Here is a 22,620-nt window from a genome sequence, read left to right on the forward strand (position 1 = left end):
AGAGTTGCTCGAAGCCCCTGATGAAAACAGCAAGAAGATAAAGACACTCTGAGAGCCAGCTCTGTGACTCGGCACAGGAAAGTAGCCTTCTGAGTCAGGAGGACATGAAGAAATGTGCGGTTATCACTCTTCTACTTCTCAACACCAGTCAACTACAGTAAAGATTCAGAGCCTGATGTGAAGACATCACTTCAGGAAAGTGGGAGGCACATTTCCTAACACAGGCATAACGCCATCCAAGTATCTGAAAGGAAAAGTATATAGTAAATTACCAGGTAGAAACGGTGACTTCTTCTTCATAATTTTTTTCTCTTTCTTATCCATCTTCTCAGGGCTTTCCTGTCCCTTTTCCTGCTCAGCATCCATGGAATCAGCTTGCTCAGCAGAGACACTAGAGGCATGTGGACTCTGTGGAGACCCTGTGGACGGCTGAGCATGGCTGCAGTCGCTGGGAGGTGCTGCAACTGGAAGTGAAGACAGCCCACTGTTTTCTAAGGCTTGCTGAGACAGAACAAAACTATAAGGTTAGAAAAGGCGACAGCCCAAATGTGCCTACCAAAAGCTATCCCATAAAGTTTACCCACACAATTCTAACTCCACTCCAAGAAATAAGTTCTACAATTCCAAGAGACTTTACTCTAGGAGGCTGTGACATCCCTTCTAATACCTGACATCTCACTCCCACCCAAAACGTGATATAAGTAGTTACAGTTCTTAAATTAATGGGATTAAAACAATTAATTAACATTCAGAAATCTTAGCTCAGACAACTTGAGCTGTCTCTAACATATTCGAGTTACAAGTTACCTTGGGTCCACCTTTGAGGCACACCTAACCAACTTATCATAAGGTACAGAGAAAAGAGGACAGTCGCCTCACTGGGGGGAAACACAGCTGTGAATGCCATACTCTGGCCCAGAGCTGGGAGAACTGAGAAACTGCTACCAACATCCTTCCTCCTCATCTCCAGGAAATGCTGGGGCCATTTGTTCACACATCAATGACACAACCAACATCCATGTCCTCTATACTATGCATGCCTAGGACCATCTAACTAGTACACCTGCATCTCAGGAAGAATGAAACACTTCAACTCTCTCAACAGAGATGGATGGACACAGGACAAGCTTTAAAGAACCTACCCATGTCCAGTTAGCTCATTTATGGAATTAAAAAAAAAAAGTTTCCATCTTTCTGAAATGTACAGATTAACAAACTGTTTAGAATTCAGCACCTCCCGTTGGTGACTACATAGGCATATTTTGTTTGACTACTATCATTTTCAATGTGGCCACATTTTTAAACCACACTCCTTGCATCTCTACTGCTCATTAACAAACCCTGATCTCTGAGACCCCAAACGTGAAAGCCTTGCCCAGTAGGTAAGCATGCTTCACCTGGAGGATGTCCTGGTTGATGCCCACTGTCACACTCAGTTGCCGCCCAGACTGTGGGGACTGCTGTGCCTCTACCGGCCCCGGCTCAGACAGTTCCAGAAGCTGTTGAATGACATCAGTCACTGCCTGAGAATTCTGCTGACTAGAGACTGATGAGACCTGGGCTTCCATCTGCTGCAGAGGCAAAGTCTGAAAGATCGTGGCCTGGAACACAGCAACATTTTCATTAAAAATGCACCTTCTAATTTAAACACAAACTATATTAAGGGAACATCCTCTCTAATGGCATCAAAAGCTACTGCTGCTTCCCAAACTTAAAGCTGAAATGTAATTCCCCAGGGATTTCTGTGAGGCACAATGTTAGCTCTTATAAGAAGACACTCAATAAATCCTTCTACAAAAGTCTAAGAGTTCTTATGTGAGGGGTAGAGGCTATCAACCTTCATCTTCCCATTATCCACGAAAACTGACTGAGTGAATTAAAAAACCATAACATTAAGGAAAGACAGACATGAAGGCAAAGAAAGGGAGGGAGGCCAATGTGGACAAAATATTTAACACATTTCTGATATGATATAGCCAAGAAAGTACTAGAAAATCCAGCCTGATTCCTGCCAGACCTCAGGAGCTGAGATGCCAGGTCCAAAGTCGGTTAAGGGCAGTGCAAGTTAAGCCTAGTGCTGTAGAGGCGGACAGACTCATCTACACCTACAGAATGCAAATGACCAAAGGAAGCTACACAGTTAGTAACAATATATCTGTAGTCACTCACCAATGACAGCAAGTGTACCCCAGCCCCACACAGTGTTCGCTAATAACAAAAGCGACTGGCAGTGAGAAAAATACTGGGAGGTCACTGTACATTCTGTTTTAGTCTTGTATTCCTAAAACTGCTAGACAAATGATGTTGAAACGATGATAAAGAATCTCATGCCATCCTCCATAGAACCACAAGGAACTTACCTTCAGGCAATGGATGACTGATAGATAGATAGATAGATAGATAGATAGATAGATAGATAGATAGATAGATAGATATAGAGAGGGGGAAGGAGGGAGAGAGATACAAACTATCTTAACAAGACTCAGGGTGCTTTTTATGGCATTTAGTCCCTCAAACTAAAGTCCTCTGTGCTCTGACACCACATTGAAGAGCGGGTTCCCAAGGAACAGGGATGGAAAGAATACAAGCCAGAGGATGGTGAGACATGTAGCCAAAAAGAGGCACTGACATAGCCTTCCCACTCATGAACTCACTGTAGCTATAGTTACCTGCACGAGGGTAGGAACTGGATCCCTCAACAATTCATTATGGATGAGGGAGGGGCCTCTGGGTCCTACCCCTCCCTGGGGGACCACTAGCAGTTCAGAGCTGAGGAAGGAGGTGGTGTCGTTCTTTTAGTGGCATAGCCATGGCTCCAGTAAAGTAACTCACAGCCATGCTCAGGCCTCACACAAACTTCACTGATCACACACAGAAAGTAGAAAGGGAACTTGTTGGGGAGAAGAGTTCCAGGTGGGGAGGGAGAAGGATAAAAGAAATAGATGAATGGAGGGGAGTGAAAATGACTAGTCAAACAAAAAATTTAAAACTTAAGAAAAAACAAGCAAACAGGTTCCCTGGCGTGGTGGCCACTTTTGGTTGTCAACTTGACTACATCTGGAACTAACTAAAACCCAAAGAGGGCTAGGCATACTTGTGAGGGATGTTTTTCATAATTAAATCTTTTGAGTTGGGAAGATCCACCTTTAATCCAGAGGATTCAAAGTGTGAAGTTCCACCTTAAATCTGGGCCAGCCCTTCTATGGACAGACTATAAGGACATGGAGGAAGGCAGCTGGCTCTCTTTGCCTGATTGTCCTCACTCTCACGAGCAAGTCCATCCCTTCACTGGCATTAGAGCCTACTCTTCAGGATTCTGGGGTATACTGAAGACCATTCTGAGATAGCAGCCTTGTGGATTGTGAAGCTATTGGATTCTTGGACCTTCTGTTGGTAGACAGTCATTGTTAGACTAGCTGGACCACAGCCTGCCTGTAAGCCATTCTAATAAATTCTCTTTGGGGGAGGGGGACATATGATAGACAGACAGATGATATCTAAATAGATAAATGATTGACAGATAGATAGATGGATGGATGGATGGATGAAGAATGGATAGATGGATGGATGGGATGGATGGATAAATGAATGGATGGATGGACAGACGAACAACAGAGATAGATCAGACAGACAGATGATAGATTTAGACAGACAGATAGATAGATAGATAGATAGATAGATAGATAGATAGATAGATAGATGATTGATAGATGAATGGAGGATGGATGAATGGATGGATAGATAGATAGATAGATAGATAGATAAAAGATAGATGGGCCAGGTGGTGGTGGTGCATGCCTTTAATCCCAGCACTCGGGAGACAGAGCCAAGCGGATCTCTGTGAGTTCGAGGCCAGCATGGGCTACCAAGTGAGTTCCAGGAAAGGCGCAAAGCTACACAGAGAAACCCTGTCTTGAAAAACAAAAACAAAAACCAACAAACAAAAAAAAGAGATAGATGGATGATAGATAGATAGACAGACAGACAGATAGACATTCATTCTGTAAGTTCTGTTCCTCTAAAGAACCCTGATGAATACACTTGGTCACATGCATACAAAGTAAGCCTTCACCAGCTGTGCATGGCAATCTGGCTTAACTTTGTCTTCTGAGACACAAACAGGCCGCCAGAAATGGCAGGAGCCATGAAGGATGGAAGAGGGGAGAAGAAAGCAGCAGATCAGATGCAGCAGGAGTGGATTTCAGAAGAAAGTGATGCACTTCAGAAAAAAAGAGGTTTAAAAAAAGAAACAATCCAGCTGGGCGGCGGTGGCGCATGCCTTAATCCCAGCATTCAGGAGGCAGAGCCAGACAGATCTCTGTGAGTTTGAGGCCAGCCAGGTCTACAGAGCGAGATCCAGGCCAGGCACCAAAAGTACACAGAGAAACCCTGTCTCGAAAAACCAAAAAGAAAAGAAACAATCCTGTTGTGGACGCAGCTTTCTCTCTCTCTTACGCTCATTCTCTCTCTCCTCTCTCTCTCTCTCTCTGTAGCATGCTCCCTCTCTCTCATACACACACAAGTTATTATCCAGATTATTTAGTATAACCACCTTTTGATTTACATACTGTCAAAGGAAATGGTGAAACTATTATTTGGTTATTGACATACTAAAATATTCAATTTTTAAAATCCCAAAATAGCCGGGCGGTAGTGGCGCACGCCTTTAATCCCAGCACTCGGGAGGCAGAGCCAGGCGGATCTCTGTGAGTTCGAGGCCAGCCTGGACTACCAAGTGAGTCCCAGGAAAGGTGCAAAGCTACACAGAGAAACCCTGTCTCGAAAAACCAAAAAAAAAAAAAAAAAAAAAAAAAAAAAAAAAAAATCCCAAAATAAATGAAAATTCTTCTGTACTTTGTAGACAACTTTAATGATACTACATTCTATGCTTTGATTTTGTAATTTATTATCAACCAATCAAATATGGTAGAAGTTACTGATTAATCTGTTATAAAATCCTAGGAAAAACACACACAAAAATGTGTGTGTGTCCATGTGTGCATTTGTGTGGGACTGTGTTTTTCTGGGTAACATGTTTGAGTATGCCTGTCTGTATTTAGAGTCATTCCATTTCTAAATACATGTACCAGAAAGCAGAATTTGATATTCCAAAAGACTTAGGAGATATTACTACTGCCACATGAGAAAATGAGAAACATTACCTACAAAGCAGATTAACTCTTAAATGAAAGATAAACAAGATTTAATGGTCATCAATAGCATTGACTGCAAGAACTGAATTCCATAAATTACTGATAATTTTCCCACTTCTACAGTTTAGATGACAAGCCAAACATCAAGACTATGTGTCATTACCCTGAAGTTTACACAGACTCATTTTCATGAATTAGGAGAAAAAAACAAAACACCTTACTTAGCAAACCTTAACTGTACTTTTTGGTACTAAATACTTAACTTAAAGGTTCATATTTAAAATGAGATTTGGGGTTTTTGTTTTTTTAAGCCCCTCTAAAAATCAAATGATTAAACTTACCGTTATAACATGTGCAGTCTCTGAAGAACTTGTGGAATTCGAGGGTCCACCCATGTGCATCTTGCTGATATGAGTGTTTAAGCTACCTAAACTTTTAAAAATGCAGCTACATTCTGTACAGTTATAAGTGGGCCCATTTTTTACCTTAAAAAAAGGAAAAAGTCGTTTTTCAAATCTTTAGGTAATAGATGAGCATATTTAAGTTATAGCAAAGAAAATTTGCCTAGAACTTGCTGATTCAGTTAGGTGGGCTGACCAGCAAGCCCTCGGGATCTGCCTGTCTCCACCTCCACAGCACTGGGGTCACACGCGTGTGCCATCACGCCTGGCTTTTTTTTCCCAGTGTGGATTCTGGAGACTGAACTCAAGTCCTCATGTCGGCAAAGCGAGAACTTTCAGCAGAGCTACCCCCAAGTGTCAGTCATTCAATTTTTGTTACATTTTTTTAGCTCCCCAGATGGTACTTAAGGTTTAACTCCATGAAAAAAATTTGAAGATACATATTTGGTTTTTTTAATGATAGTTTCCATTGTACAATAAAGTATTTGTGTTAAAATATTCCTTTATATTCTGTAATTAAGCCATAACTAAGACACTATAACTAATAGATACACTGCTTAAAACAAAGTTTAAGTCAGGCAGTGGTGACGCACTCCTTTAATCCCAGCACTCGGGAGGCAGAGCCAGGCGGATCTCTGTAAGTTGGAGGCCAGCCTGGTCTACAGAGCGAGATCCAGGGTAGGCACCAAAACTACACAGAGAAACCCTGTCTTGAAAAACCAAAAAGCAAAAAGAAAAAACAAAGTTTAACCTAGCTAACACAAATGTTTCCAGGAGATCTACAATTAAGCCAACTGTGATCATTTGAGCTGACCCACACAGCAAGGCAATAATGTGCAGCTAGGTCTGTATAGAAGTGTGCCACAGGGCCACGTGCCAGCTCCAGGCTGTCTGGGTAAGACCAGCACTTTCTGCTATACTTCTTGTCTTTCACTTCTTACACTTGACCGTGTCTATTGCTGAAACTGATGATTATGGTCGACAGGTCACATCTACCAAATGTATTATCATTCTTAAATACTTAGTAAAAGTAAGAAGACAAGATGGATGTTGTATTTCTCCCACATATAATAAACCCAAAAGAGCCTGGTACAGTGCAAACAGGATCCCAACACTCAGGAAGCTGAAGCTGAAGGACTGCTATGAATGCAAGGCCAGCCTAAGCTACATGCTGAGTACCACAGCAGCCGAAGCCCCAAAGCAAGACCTGTCAACAACAACAAAGCAGTATGTTCCCATCCAGGTATTTCTGCTAAAATAGGTTACTGTACATAGCTCAATCTGCCCTTTTCAAAACTGTAACATACTTTCTCAGGCTAGGCAGGAACTCACTCTGGGATAGTGCACAGAGCCCAAACACCATGCTCACCTCTGAGTGGACCCTCTGTACATGGGACTGCAGGTTCCCCTTCTGAGAAAAGGCGGCAGGACAAAAGGCACAGGCGTGCGGCTTTTCTCCTGTGTGCTTGATCATGTGGGTCTGCAGGGCCCCCTTCTGGTTAAAAGCTTTTCCACACTCACTGCATTTGAACGGCCTTTCACCTAGCCAGAGAGAAAAAGAATCACCACGTGAGCATTTTAGGAGGCGAGAAACACACAAGGCACATAAACTCAAGGCTCCAACCTATCTCTCCAGCCAAAACATCTCCCAGGGATCCAAACTCATATATACAGGTGTCTCTTAAAATTTCAACCTGTCTTAGACAAACCTTTCCATGTCCCAAGCGAACCCCATGGCAGCTCTTGCAGGGCCATTCTTCCTCTCTCTCAGCCTCCTTACTCCCTGGCCAGCCCTGCTCACTGTCCCAAACTACTGCCTCCGCAGGGTACAGCCCATCCTTCCTCCTAACCCCTGAGCAGCCCTGCGGCTTCCACCAGGCCCTGGCTGGGCTGCCCTCAACAGAGGGACTCTTTCTGAATGACAGCACAGGAAGCTTGCTTTGCTCAGTGCCTCCAGAGCTTCTCAGTCCCACTCAGCTGCTGCTCTCTACTGAACTTCTGTTCCCTCACACTGAAGGTCTGCCACCTAGGCCTGCCCATCCTCCCTGAGAACCCACACAGCTTGCTCCCTCATGGTTCTTCTGCCCCTGCCACAGTATCACAAGAATGACTTTTCAACCAATTCTAGTTGATTTCAAAATCCCCCATGTCTATCCTGTAATCCTTGCTCCCCTTTTCTGCTTAATTCCCTCCATATGACCTGTAATCAGTAACTTTTGACAGTTCACTTATTATTCAACTCGTCTTACGATACATGCTCCAAGAAAGAAAGGTTTTTAACTGTCCTGTTCATGACTTTTAACTTCAGTATGTCACATGCATTATCATTCTATAGGTAGTCATTCACTGATAAATGACTGAAAAGAGAAAATTATGTAGTTAAAATCTAACTACAGACTAGTTCAATGTCTTAAAAATTCCATTCCTTGGGAAATATATGAGCAGATAGATTCCCTACTTCTCTGAACCGAGCTCGGAGTTAAGAAAATTACTGAGATGGAGATGGGAGTGATCTTAGAGAAAAGGTACCACTGGGGAGGGACACACAGCTAGGATGCTCAGCAAGAACTGTGGGTCCTAGGCATGGGGTGTCCTTACCAGAGGCATCCTTTCTGTTCTAGTGGTATTAGCTGAGATGCACCTCACCTTTCCTAGATGGGGTTCATAGAACTGAAGCAGTACCCCATGAAGATCACCACATCACATCATCACGTCACATGAGGTACACCTACTCAAAGACCAAGCGGAGAACCCAGGAGCCTTCTACTTAGGAGCATGTTTGTTAGCCTACCTGCTCTCGAGCCTTGCAAGCTAGTAAGAAGATGCTGAGGACTTCCCCAGCATTCCATGCACTCAAGAGGCCAGCCATGATGACTAAGTGAGATGAAAAGCTCAATGCCAAGAAGAGGACATATGGTCAATTCCCAAAATCACATGAAAGTGTCTAACAGCATTTGTGCCTAGGGAATGCGCTACTCTGATGTATGCATTTATGGAGCATCTCAAGGAGCAGACATCAAACTGTTAACGGTATAAAAGGCCTAAGAAAGCAGTGTTAAGTACTGTTTTCTTTGCATGCTCCTACTTTAAGAGATGTAACCCCTTCAAGCTATTTTTTTCATTAAAGGAAGATAAGCTAGAACTTAACTCTCTAAAACACAATGTTTTATCACATTTTTCCTTTTGATACAGGGTTTCATGTATCCCAGACTGGCCTCAAACTTACTATAGTTAATGATGACCTTAAACTTTACTCTTTTTGAGACAAGGTCTCATCATATATCCCTTCTGGTCTAGAATTCCCTATGTAGACCAAGGTAGCCTTGAACTCACACAGCTCCCCTGCTTCTGCCTCCAGAGTGTTGGTATCAAAGGTGTGCATTACCATGCCTGGCTGACCTTGAACTTTTGATCCTCCTGCCTCCACCTCCCAAATGCTAGGATGACAAGCATATACCACCACAATCTAGTTTGTGTAGTACCAGGAACTGAATCCAGGACTTTATGCATGATGGACAAGTACTCAACCACCTAAACCATGTCTCCATGCCAACATTCTAAAGACAGCACGTTTTTCTTCCCTTGATTTAGGAAACATGGAATGATGCTCTGAAAATATCAACTTTATACTGGCATATAAGTGAGCTAAGAAATTATCTGAGTGATTCTGCAATACAGAATATGAGACATTTCATTAGGACACACAAAAAATGTAAAGAGCAGCACAGCACAGTCAGAACTGGTCAAAGCAGCCAGCCAAACAGCTCTAATTCCACGCTGTTCTGCCACTGTGAATCAAACAATCCAGAGCACGGGTCGTTACTGTCTTCATTTTAATATATACACATTTGCCATTTCCTTCATCCTTCTCTAGAGAACACATGCACTACTCACAATAGCATAAACTGTCTTACACAAAATGGCAAAGACTATTCGGTTGTGAATACTGTATTCATTTCAAATACTCAAGCAAGCCTAACAAGCAAACAAGGTAATACATGGAGAAATAAGGGTTTTGTTATTTTAATGCTGTTTAGTTGGTTAGTCGATTGGTTTTGTGAAGCAGAGTCTCAAACTGTAGACCAGGCTGGCCTGGAACTCACTATGTAGCTAAGGTGTCCCCAAAGCCCTATCTTCCTACCTCAGCCTCCTGAGTGCTAGGATTACAGGTCTGTCCTGCCATGCCCAGCTGCCTTAGCATTCTGTAGCCTGCTTCATTAAAGCCAAATTGTCACCCACACAGACCCTGTGCTGCCTTTACTTCTGTAGATCTAACTAGCCCAGGTGCCACACAAGTAACAACCGTAATGTCAACTCCAACTGACTGGAGCTCACCGGACCCAAACACGTCTCTGCATTTTTTCATTTGTAATCTAGAACAACTACCTGACATACACAGACTCTCCACTTTTCAGAGAATGAAATCAGAAACATTAGCTAACTGCACTGAGGCTGTACAGTGAACTACAGAAAAGCTAGGGTTAAACTACAAGTTGAATTAACAGTAAGCACATTTTCTTTCCTTTAAGTCACATAATAAACCATGGGAAAACGTATGTTTCTCATACCTGTGTGTATCCTTATGTGTCGCGTTAACTGACTGGGCTTTTGAAATGTCTTTCCACAGTGTGGGCACGAGTATGTGAAGCTGCTCCTGTCAACGTTCCGATTGTAAGATCTTGTACCTGATGCCCTAGTACGACATACGGGGAAAACATTGAGTCATCCTTACATTACAGTTTCTAAGTGAACTACTACCACAGAGGTCAGCTGGGTGGTCATCAGAACATGCTTTAATGATAAATCAGACATTTATCTGTCCAACATACAAACACAAAAGCACACATTTATGAGTCTTGTGAAAAGGGAAGCTTGGTTTGTTCCAGCCCTGACAGTGACTGGGAAGCAAATGAGAAGGTTATCTTTTAAAGCACGTTTTGTTGGTTCAGTCAGCATAGAGGCCCATGCAGATAGGAGTTCTCCACCGACAAGTCCATGCTCTCCCACAGCTCTCTGTGATCAGCAGTACCTTCCACCACACAGCTAGACAACTGACTCTTGACTTGACCTCCCTGGACACTGGCTGGCCAGCAGCAACAGCCAAACATCAAAAAGAACCCTGTGCCCCTGCCTCAGCCTCGGAGCAGTTACGTCATCACCTGCCACCAGGTGCCTTTCCACTGTCAGCTCTGCGACATGCATACCCCTTAAAAGTGCCTGTCCGTCAGTGCCCACTCTTGTTCCTCTTGTTTTCCTGTCTGTCTGTCTGTCTGTCTGCCTCTCTCATGTCCCCACTCGAAGATGGCCTTTCACTCTTTCACTCTCCCTCCCCTCTCCCAATAAATCTCTTGCACTAACAAAAAAAAAGAAGAAAAAAGAACCCTGTGCCATGTCAACCTGTTCCTTTTCACGTCAAGAACTGGAAACTCCTTAGGTTCAGATCTTAAGACCTCACACGGATTCTCCAAATCCATCTTCAAAAGCTGCGTGTTTTACTCTTATCATGCCACCTACCAGCCACCAACAGTGCAGGAGAGCACGGCCTACCCACAGAACACATAGCCTCCTGGCAGCCTGCTGCCCTCCTGCTAAGGCTGTCCATGAGAAAAGCAACCACCCATACCTTTCCAGTCAGCTCCTGAAGCCAGCGTGTGTAGAAAGCATGTCTTCTCTATACACGTACACAGACTCACATGTAGAGAGAGAATGAGAACACTTCCGGTGATCCTGCCACTGCTTCCCTACTGCTAAGACTACACACATGCACCATCACACATGCTAGAGTGCTGGGGACTAAACCCAGAACTTTGTGCATGGTAGGCAAGCACTCAACCAAATGAGATACATTCCCAACCCACACTGTATTTTTAAAGTAAAAACCACTGAAATAGCAATGCATGCCTGTAACCTAGCACTCAGGATATGGAGGTAAGAGAATGGTAAGTTTAAGGTCAGCCTGGACTATGCAGCAAAATCCTGTCTCAATAAAACAAAAACAAATCAGACACTAAAGTAATGGGGATATTAGTCAACAATAGGCAAAGTGAACGTGAAAGACAGGAGGCAGGAACCACCTTCTCGGTTCCCCTGTCTAAAGTGCACCCTAGGAGTATATTACATGTTGCCCAGTGTTTATAGACTCCATAAACTTTCTGAGTTAACTGGTATAAGACTTCTTGTTAAAAATATGACATTTCCTAACCATTGAACCTTGGCATGGTGGCAGACTAAATTGATAACAGAACTGCTGAAGAATCGCTGACACTGTCCTTTAGAGCAGTCTGTCAGAATCAGCTTGGTGACCAGCACAGAGGCATATACCTGTTATCCTAATACTCGGGATCTCCATGAGCAGGAGGCCAACATGGGCTACAGAGAGAGACCCTATCTTTAAAACAAATAAACAAAAACCCACATACACAACCAAAAACAACAGAAGACACCAGAAGTCAGCTCAGTCAAAGTGACAGCTGATGACCACCACCAGGAAAGGGAATCCCGGCAGCCAGGACAACCTCCTTTACTTCTTTGTTACTAAAAAACAAAAATTCCTCCCCACCCCAAGGCTCAGGGACCACTGGAGAAGAAGGAGCATTAAGAATTGAGAGCCAGAGGATAAGGAGGGGTGCTGCGAAGCAGCTTCCTAGACAACATGTGGCCACTGCGCTCATGAGCGCACAGCAGCTGTGCTTGCCTGCACAGATCTGTACAATACTGACCTATCAGCTTTCAGGAGGCCTCAGCCCTGCCTGAGGAGCCATTGGCAGTTCCTGGCTGCTTTTGCTGCAGGAGGATAGCCACTTGTAAGCTGTCCACGATCCAGTAAATAATACCACAATCATGCACATGCAAGCAAACCTAACTAAATTTGGTGGCCATTAAAAAAAAATCGTGAAAATAGGAATGAGATGAGTGTAATTAATATCTTGAATGTAATTCATGCCAATGAATTGTGAACTTGAAAATGGTTACAATTGCAAATATTATGTTCATTTAAAAAAAAAATAAGGTGGAATGTAATCACCATACATTATATGTGTGCATGAAATTGTTTTTTTGGTTTTTTTTTTTTTTTTTTGGTTTTTCGAGACAGGGTTTCTCTGTGTAGCTTTGCGCCTTTCCTGGAACTCACTTGGTAGACCAGGCTGGCCTCGAACTCACAGAGATCCGCCTGGCTCTGCCTCCCAAGTGCTGGGATTAAAGGCGTGCGCCACCACCGCCCGGCCCTGTGTGCATGAAATTGAAGACAGCGATGTTCTAAAATAGAAAGTGGTGATGGTGTCATGGGCCTATGAGGATGCTGGACTAAAGTCTAGCAAATTGTGCAAACAGGCAAATTGTATATTAGGTGAATTATTTGTCAATAAAAATTTTATAAAACGTTAAAAAAAATAAGAATGAGAAGTGCTGGAAAGAAGAATTGCAGAGAGGAAGTAGGAAAGAAGGGAATGGGTGAATATGATCAAAAAACATTATATACATGTATCAAATTGTCAAAAATAAATTTTGAAAGTTTTTTAAAAAATAAAAAGTAAAGAAACCACATAAGTAAGAACAGGTAAAATTTAAGAACCTGCAAAACCTGTTAGATGTGGCCAGGAGTATGTGTATGGACCCAAACACCCGTAAGGAAACTAAACTTCTACTCGAACATGTTAACAACAGTGTGACACCAGACCAAATCAGCTGTGTGCTCACATTTGCTGCTTTTCTTCCTACACCACCAAACACGTGAGTCAACCACAGCAAAGCAGGCCAGTTTTCTGTATCCCACAGGGTTTTTACTGTGCTAGTCTGGGAATGACCCATACCTAACTTTACAGTGAGTCTTCATGTGCTCCTTCAGCTCGGGCGTCGTCTCGAACTCCTCCTTACAGGCCTTGCAGGTGTGGGCTCGGTTGTTTGCCAGCTCCTGCCGGTGCTCCTCCATGTGTATGGCCAGCTGGCTGTGCAGCGTGAACTCATCCCCACACTCAGAGCAAATGAGGTTCTGGAAAAGGAACATTTCCAAGCCACCGCTCCTTAAAAGAACTGGTGCCACTGTGAACATCAGTCCACAAATGATACCTTCCTCTGGAATAAATATCACCCTCGCCTCTCAAAAATGCATCATTGTGTCCAAATTGGAATGTATAACAATCATTTCTACCAGTAAAGGATAAAAAACAAAAACCACAATTTTCAAACAAACTGAATTCTATATCAAAAAGCTACTGGGCACTTGGCAACTGGTTCACGTGTTCCAAGAAAACTTCAGAGAAACAGAAGGACTTCAACACAAAAAGGTCAGAAAAGACTTCTAGGTGAGATTGTAATCTACAGAACACCATAAAGCAATGGCAGGTGACACATCTGTCAATGGAAATGCCTCACTGTCCACTGAGTTTTGACTACAGGCCAAGTAACCCACATGGGCAACAAGACTACTAAGTAGGGGACCCAGAGGACTTACCCTGTGCCCAAACCAAAACCATCAAAAACCCTCCAGTCTTAAGGACTTGAATAGCTTATATCTAAGTATATTTTAACAATCATCTCACCTGCTTAATGAGGGTTTTTTGCTTTGGTTTGGGTTTTTAGTTTTTGTTAGACAGAGTTTCATTCTGTAGCTCTGGCTGGCCTGGAACTCACTACGTAGGAAAAGCTAGCCTCAAACTCATGAGATCTGCCTACCTCTATCTCCTGAATGGTGAGATTAATGGTGTGCGCCACGATACCCAGGTTATTGAGGGCTTTATGGAGTAATGTGGCTACTAGAAGGCAGTTACTCCAGTCCACTCTGACTGGACAGCGTGGGCTAGCCACTGTGGAGTGACCACGGGGCCGTCTGTGATAACGACATGAGCCTGGTGGGCTCACTTCCAGCCCCCATAGAAGAAGAGGGCAAGTGAAGAGAAACAATAGCAATGACAAAAGAGCATGGCAATGATAATTACTTCTACAGATGGCCAGTGCTGGATGAAGACACATGTGCAGTTTCGTGTACAGCGCTGACTTATGTCATGACCCTAGTGAACTGCCCATGAGTATAAACTATTATTATCAGTTCCAAATCAAAAAAAGGTCATTTTTCTTTGTTGTGAAGCATGGTTTCATATAACCCCAGCTAGCCTCAAACTCACTATGCACCCAGGATGACCTTGAACTTCTGATCTTCCTTGATCTACCTCCCCTGGGTAGGTGGCTAGGGTTACAGGCCTAGGCCACAACTCCCTCTTTATGTAGTATTGGGGGTTAACTCTGCCAGCTGAGTTAGATCCCCAGTCCTTCTATTTCTTTCCGTCAGAATTCCTCTATTATTCTATATATCAGTTTTGAATGCAAAGTTCAGTAAAATTAGGTTATTAACTGGCTATACTTATAGCTCTGCTGTAGAAAAAGGTTAAGAATGAAGGGAATAAACTTAAGAAATCTAATACTGATTTCAAATTGACATTATAATACAATGACTTAATGAATTAATAAACTACTAGATTGTTAGTAACTTGGAAAATAATGAAAATTTACTCTAGGATACTGCCAAAAGGAAAAAAATTAACAATCCCAATCCATGAATGAGTTTGGCAGAGAAAGTATTTATTTTTTATTAATAATTTTTATTAATAATTCTATCCCTTATCCAGGCTCAAAACTACAAGACAGGAGCTGGAGAGACAGCTCAGTTGTGAAGAGCACTGGCCACTCTTCCAGAGGACCTGCATGTAAACACAGTTCCAGGAGAAAAGATGCCTCTTCTGACCTCCCTGGGTACCAAGAGTGCACATGGTGCACACATGTAGACTCAGGCACACATACGTCCACATGAAAATAAGGATAGAAATACTCCATGAATGACATCCCCACCTTGCTCCCTTGCTGCTAGGCTCCCACCACCACCTTTTCTCTCACTTGTTTGTTGGTTGGTTTTTTGAGACAAGGTTTGACTGTCCTGGAACCAGTTCTGTAGACCAGGCTGGCGTCAGACTCACAGAGATCCTCCTGCCTCTGCTTCCCGAGTGCTGGGATTAAAGGCATGCGCCACCACCACCCAGCTCTCTCCCTGTTTTACAGAATGGTCAAATGAACACATTTGGGAAGGGATCTACATGGACATCACGCACACATCTCTCAGAATATGCCTGTGTGAAGACACTGGTTTCTATACAATTGGCTCAGGGAAGAAAGGATGGTGAAGCACATCTCTAGAACCAAAGTCAACATATGCCATCACTGTCTCTCTGCTCCTGACCTGACCTTCCTCCTGTCTCAGTAGCCCAGAGATAACTGAGGAAGTCTCTGCATCCTCCACATCCTCGGTAGCATCAAGTCTCCTCATACACTATCTTAGGTAATTATAATGCTCCTGAGTAGCCAATGGAGTACATGGAGAAAATTTCACACAGCACGCACTCGGCTGACGATATACTATCTCTGAAGAGCCAGAGTACACAAGATTAAGACTGCTCTCCAGCCTCAGAGCTCCTGAAATGGAAGCCTTCCTTCAGCAGGCCTGAACACTGATTCATCTCTCATCAGCCTCTCCAATCTCAATATGCTGCACTGTCCTGCAGAGCCCCAGCATTCCAGGGGCCAATCTCTCCTAGTCTCTGCATGGACTCCAAAATAATGCTCAATGCATCAAGTATTCCAAATTCCCCCCAAAGAACCCGCTTCCTCCATTACATAAACAGGACCCACCCGACATCACAACAATCAACAAGTGTGCACAGCCTCCCTGTGAACTGCCAGGTCTGCCAAGTATTAGGGGATGCATCTGCTATTCCCCAAACATCCGATAGCACCCTGTAAGGGAGATGACTACACTCAATAAAGAACATTAACTTTAATAATTATGTGAACTGTAAGGAAATATTCTTAATATTTAGAAACTACAGTTATTTTTCTTCCCTAGTTTGAATAACTTGATAGAATACTGATCTCAAGGGATTTGAGACTACTAATTTCAGCAGAGCAGTAAGGAAAATGTTTACAATATTCTAAAAATGCCTCTATCAGGGGTAATCTTAAACTAAAAAGTCACTTATGCTTCCTATGTACATATATCAAAATGTGTTTTTATGTTATTTTCAAATCAATTTATAAACAACAAGCGTAGATTTCAAGAGTAACTTTTAAAAATCCTATTACTGATGTTTATTTTATCTATGAGTGTTCAATCTGCACGTATGTACCGCATGCATGCAGCACTCAAAGAGGCCAGAAGAGGGCATGAGATTTTTCTGGAACTGAAGTTACCGGCAGTTGTGAGCTACCAAGTGGGTGCTAGGAACCAAACCCAGGTCCTCCCCAAGAGCAGCCTGTGCTCCCAACACTGAGCCGTCTCTCTAGCCCCAGGAGTAACCTTTGGTGACCCCATGACAACAGAACAAGGGCCCCAGCAAATGGAGCCCGTAGCAAACAACTGCAAGCTCCTCCTGGAACCCACCTAGAAAAGAACTTGAACCAAGTTTGCAGAAGAGTAACCACAATGAAAGCACGGTTTTGAAAATATCGTGTGAAAATCCAAAGCCTTTTAGAAGTGATGAATGACTATACATCCCTCTTTCTAGTCACAAAGAAAAGCAAAACAAACGTTAAGTATGAAGGATAGAAGAGAGAACAAAAAGCTGTTGTGTGTCCTACACAGATGCTGGGGTTAGATGACATAGAACTGGTTAGGGATGGAGACTGGCTGAAGTGCTTGCCTAATCAACTGTAGGGTGCCTGCGTGTGACCCCAGCAATGCAGACTGGGTGATACAGCACACCTGCAGCTCAGCACTCCTCTACAAGTAGAGGTAGGAGACATTTTAGGTCATCCTTGACTACACAGGGATTTCCAGGTCAGCCTGGGAGACATCAGACCCTATCAAAACAAACAAAAACAGGGTAAGTGTGCCCATGGGAAAGCATGTCCATTCTTTACTGTGAGCCTGGAAACGGGCCTGGCCAGAACACAGAGTACAAGCAGAACTTCAAAGACCTTCACCCAGTGATCTTACCCTCCAAATTACTACCATGCCTGCGTTTCACCTCACAGCCTCGACTCTACAGCTCATCAGACTCTCTTACCGTCACCCCTGGGCTCAGCCCCTTGTTTTCCCACAGCACGTACTTCACAGCCCCGACCTCAGAGACACACACACCATGAGGCTGCACAATCACTGGTTCTGAGCAGTGGGGGACAACCTGTGTACTTGCCCCCACCTGTACTCTGTTCCCATTTCCAACACAGGGTTCCCACGTGCCTAGGGCAGTTAACAGGATTAAATCCACTTCAACATTTGAGAAGACATCATTATTAAGGTCAAGACCTTGGGGGACAGGCCTGTAATCCCAACTACTTGGAAGGCTGAAGACAAAAGGCTGTATGTTCAGGGCCTGCATGGACTACAGAGTGAACTCAAGGCCAGTCTGGAAAACTTAGAAAAACCTTGTTTCAAAATTAAAAATTAATTAATTAATTTAAAAAATGTACACGTTGGGGTACAACTCAGTGATAGAGCATTTGCTTGGCAGGTTCAATACTCACTGCTGGGAAAAGCAGAAGGCCAATACAAATGGTTTTTTTTGGGTTTTTTTTTTTTTTTTTTTTTTTTTTGGTTTTTCGAGACAGCGTTTCTCTGTGTAGCTTTGCACCTGTCCTGGATCTCACTCTGTAGTCCAGGCTGGCCTCGAACTCACAGAGATCCGCCTGGCTCTGCCTCCCGAGTGCTGGGATTGAAGGCGTGCGCCACAGGGAGTAAGAGACTGCCTCTAGTGCGGGGCAGCCTCTCCTCTGCCCAACGAGTGTCGCCATGGCAAGCCACTGTCTGGACACGTCAGATGCTTTACAGAAGCTATGCTCGATGGACAATGGTGGCGCACACCTTTAATCCCAGCACTCAAGAGGCAGAGGCAGGTGGATCTCTGTGAGTTCGAGAGAGCTAGTTCCAGGACAGCTAGGGCTACACTACACAGATAAACCCTGTCTCGAAAAACCAAAAAAAAAAGAAAAAGCTAACCTCCATCGGCATAGTTTCTACTCCAGGACTTGCTCCATCACAATCATCCAGACAAATGACATCAGCTTGGGAAGACTACTCCAGGAAAGAAAAGCCCTAAAGAATCTACATGATTCTGCTCATTTCTCAAACAGGTCAGAGTGAGAAGCACCACCACCCCATCCCCGCCCTGAATTTAAAAAAAATTAATTTCTTTAACTCATGGCCTATTGGTCCTCACATGAGACTCTGCGATTGGTACAAATTATAATCATACATTTGCATGCCACAACCCCCCTCCTGGCTGTATAATCAGGCTTTTCAGATTACTATTCAAGACACCCAGAAGATACTCTACTATGCTGCCCCTCTACACTGGAACATTATGTCAGATAGTCTCCTGAATGGTCTTTCTTGCTTACTTGTGATCTTTATCATGGGTAGAGTAGACTGAGCTAGTAACAGAGGTAGCTGACGTGGTAACAGGCAAATGCTCTAGAACTGAGGTTTCAGAAGTAAAGAAGCTTTTAAAGTCAGCCCTGTGTAAAATCAGGCTAACGATTAATGCATTTAACAATCAGTAACAAATACATGTTAAACACTTACCTCTTCCTTCTCATGGAGCATAATATGTGCTTTGAGACTGGCCACTCGGGAGAACCGCTTGTTGCACACAGGACAGACAGGATCTTCTGCATTATGTGTACATTTATGAAGTGTCAGGTTGAACTCAACATTAAATGTTTGGGGACACTGGTCACATCGGTGTGGCTATTTGACAGAAAAAAAGAAACTGAGTTACGATCTTTCCAAAGATGTCATTAAAATAGTAAGTACCAGGTGTGATGGTGCACATCTTCAATCCCAGCACTTGAGAGGCAGAGCCAGGCAGATATCTGTGAGTTCGAGGCCAGCCTGGTCTACAGAGTGAGTTCCAGGAAAGGCGCAAAGCTACACAGAGAAACCCTGTCTCAAAAAAAAACAAAAAACAAAAAAAAAGGTGTAATGTAATCACCATACATTATATGTGTGCATGAAATTGAAGACAGCAATGTTCTAAAATAGAAAGTGGTGATGGTGTGTGTCATGGGCCTATGAGGATGCTGAACTAAAGTCTAGCAAATTGTGCAAACAGGCAAATTGCATACTAGGTAAATTATTTGTCAATAAAGATTTTATAAAACGTTAAAAAAAAATACTGACTTTCTTTTCTTGATGGTAGGGAACATTATATTAGCCAGTCCCAAACTCTCAATCCTCCTGCCTCCACCTCCCAAGTGTTGGGATAAGCATGTGACACAATACCTAACTCCAAAACTATTTCTAATGTGAAATACTGAAAACAAATCTATTGGGTTGTAGTCCCCTGTGAGATGTGAGAAAGTTCAGCCCATTAGATTAGGTTCTCCTTCCATTTCTGACAAACTCACTCATTGTGAACAAAATCACTTTTAGAAAAATTAGGAAACTTAAGTTTTCCTCTAGATTTCAACAGTTGCTTCCCTCAGTCCAAAGTTTCGATGTGGGCAACATTCTCTTACCTGTGAAGAGAAAGGCAAAGCAATGGCTGGTGTTTCTCTGCGGCCCCTCAGACTGGGACTTGGGAAAGCACAGGCCATGTCTTCCACCAGCACATGTGACAACATGTGAAGTGAAACCTGAGCCATTCATTACTCCCCGTCTCCAGAGAGACCAGCTTCAGCTCTCTGAGCCAAGCACCATCAGCCACTCCTTTTCACTGTACTTTAAGCTGCTTTCCATCTATACCATTATGTCATATCTGGAAGGATTAGCATAAAAGGGTTCAACTCTCTCTTTAGAAGGACACAAGGGTATCAGGGGCTAGAAGGAGCAGCTCAATGGAAGAACCCATGCTAAACACACACAAGGCCCTGCATATAATCCTCACCTCCAGCCATCCCCGAAGACAGTACTGACTCCTGTTAAACAAAATCTAAAGCCTCAAGAGTGCCATAAAGACAACCTGAAAGGAAAACGCCCTCTAAGGAAAACACTTTCAAAATAACCACCCTGAATACAGTTGTATGGGAAACAATTCAATACAGACATTCACTAGAGCACATTCTCAAAGAATGCCAAATGTTTACATACTGTGAAATGAGCTACAATTTTCCTCTCACATGTTGACTCTATACCACCTCCAAATTCAGAACCCTCGTTCTGCAGTCCTTTTAGGAACACCCACCTTGTCATTTTGCTCATGCTCCCTCATGTGACGCTGAAACTGTGACTCTTTTGGAAAAGACAGCAAACAGATTTCACATTTGTGGAAACTTGGTATCTGACAGTCATCGTCAATGTCATCATCGTGCAACGCCAAAACGCCATCTATAAAATTTCACGAATACCAGCTGTCAGTCACATTACATAAATAAAACTAAGTCCTTTGGCTATTTCCAGCTCTTTATATTGTTGTTTCACATTTATGGATGTTTTGCCTACATACACGTCTTGTGCACCATGTGGTCATGTATACTGTGCCCTCAGAGGCCAGAACAAGGCACTGGATCTCCGAGAACTCGAGTTATAGATGGTTGGAAACTGACATGTGGGTGCTGGGAATTGAACCCAGGTCCTTTAGAAGAACAGTAAGTGCTCTTAACCACTGAGCCATCTCTCTAACCCCTCACTTGGCTATTATTAAAAACACAGGCCAGGCGGTGGTGGCGCACGCCTTTAATCCCAGCACTCGGGAGGCAGAGACAGGTGGATCTCTGTGAGTTCGAGGCCAATCTGGTCTACAGAGCAAGATCCAGGACAGGCTCCAAAGCTACAGAGAAACCGTCTCAAAAAACCAGATAGATAGATAGATAGATAGATAAAATAAAAACACGGATTTGTAGGAAACTTTTAGATAAAATCAGTAACGCACTAAATTTAAAAAATGGACGTGTTTGAAATTAGAAATAAAAAATGTTGGGATGCCTAAGATATGGGACAAGAAAAATGAAAATACTTGGTAGGATTTCTAGAAACCTGAAACACACACACACCACACACACACACACACACACACACCCATAAGAAGGTTCTTTGAACTTTACTAACTTATCCAATACTGTTTCCCTTTACTACAACCCATGGAGGCATGTGAGACCTAACTCACACTACGTGCGGGCATAACACCAATGCAAGTAAAATAAAAAATAAATAAGTTATTTCTTCAATACCACTCAGTAGGCTCAACTCCACAAAAATATAAAAGCCTTCATCTGCTAATTCATTTATCTCTGAAAAGTGCTACAAAGAAAGACTAAGTCAAAGAGAAAAACACTTATGTTCTCAGATAGTGAGTGACTGCAACCCCTTGGTCAATTTTGTTGACACAAAGGGATTTCCCCAACAGGTATAATAATACTGTAAATTTAAAAGTATGTTCAAATGTCAAAAAACATAACAATACAGTACAGGTACTCATAAATTTGCCAAGAATGTCAAATAAAGATGTTCTTAATAATTACAATTTTTAAAGTACATGCATGCCAAGTCTTGGGATTGGGGTATAAATAAATAATGCACCAGAACTATCCAAGGATGGCAAATAAATTACATACCATTCTGTATCACAATGGGGACTAGGGAAGGAGTCCAGCTGGTCGATGCTTAGTTAGCATGCATGAGGCCCTGGTTCAATCCCAAGAACCAGAGAAACCAGGCACAGTGATGTCCAAGGGTAAACCCAACTCTCAGGAGATGGATTCAGGCAGGATCAGAATTTCAAGGTCATGCTAGATGTGCCCACTGATGCAATAGTGGCCTAAAGGTTATAGGGGTAACCAAATGCTTTCTGATTGGATTTGAAGACTGCTCCACAGAAGGCAAGTCAGGCTGACTTCAGAGATCACAGGCCCCAGTGGGAAGGCTAGGGCTAGCGCTCTGCTAACTATGTCAGACTGCTTTCTAAGTATTTATATTTTATATAGAGACTAGCAAATACTATTCTCACCTTTGGCCAAACCCCTGGCCAAACAAGTCTCTTGCTGCAGTGGGCAGCAGCTTATAAATACTCGTAAATGGTCAAGGGGCTGAGAATAAGTTCTATAGCCTTGGTTCTTAAATGAGATATATGTCCTGATTTGAATTT

General features: G+C 43.1%; 1 protein-coding gene across 3 annotated transcripts in view; it reads right to left on the reverse strand.

Moving 5' to 3' along the window:
- Znf236 (zinc finger protein 236) overlaps positions 1-20,926 on the reverse strand; it is an 89,184-nt gene extending 68,258 nt beyond the window's left edge. The window contains exons 1-8 of one of the 3 annotated variants that reach the window (XR_009375358.1): positions 20,722-20,925; positions 19,122-19,286; positions 13,366-13,544; positions 10,123-10,247; positions 6,924-7,096; positions 5,495-5,638; positions 1,398-1,601; positions 273-501 (exon numbers count right to left, since the gene is read on the reverse strand). Coding sequence is in view for 2 of the 3 variants with exons in the window: in XM_059246649.1 (XP_059102632.1) it covers positions 273-501; positions 1,398-1,601; positions 5,495-5,638; positions 6,924-7,096; positions 10,123-10,247; positions 13,366-13,544; positions 19,122-19,286; positions 20,722-20,748 (1,246 nt within the window). In the remaining variant the exon portion in view is untranslated. Of the gene's footprint in view, positions 1-272; positions 502-1,397; positions 1,602-5,494; positions 5,639-6,923; positions 7,097-10,122; positions 10,248-13,365; positions 13,545-19,121; positions 19,287-20,721 lie in introns of all 3 variants that reach the window. The other 2 variants (XM_059246649.1, XM_059246650.1) reach the window with 2 other exon arrangements.
- Between the last annotated feature and the right edge of the window lie 1,694 nt (positions 20,927-22,620).

The sequence above is a fragment of the Peromyscus eremicus genome, chromosome 19 (genome assembly GCF_949786415.1).
Source record: "Peromyscus eremicus chromosome 19, PerEre_H2_v1, whole genome shotgun sequence".
NCBI lineage: Eukaryota > Metazoa > Chordata > Mammalia > Rodentia > Cricetidae > Peromyscus > Peromyscus eremicus.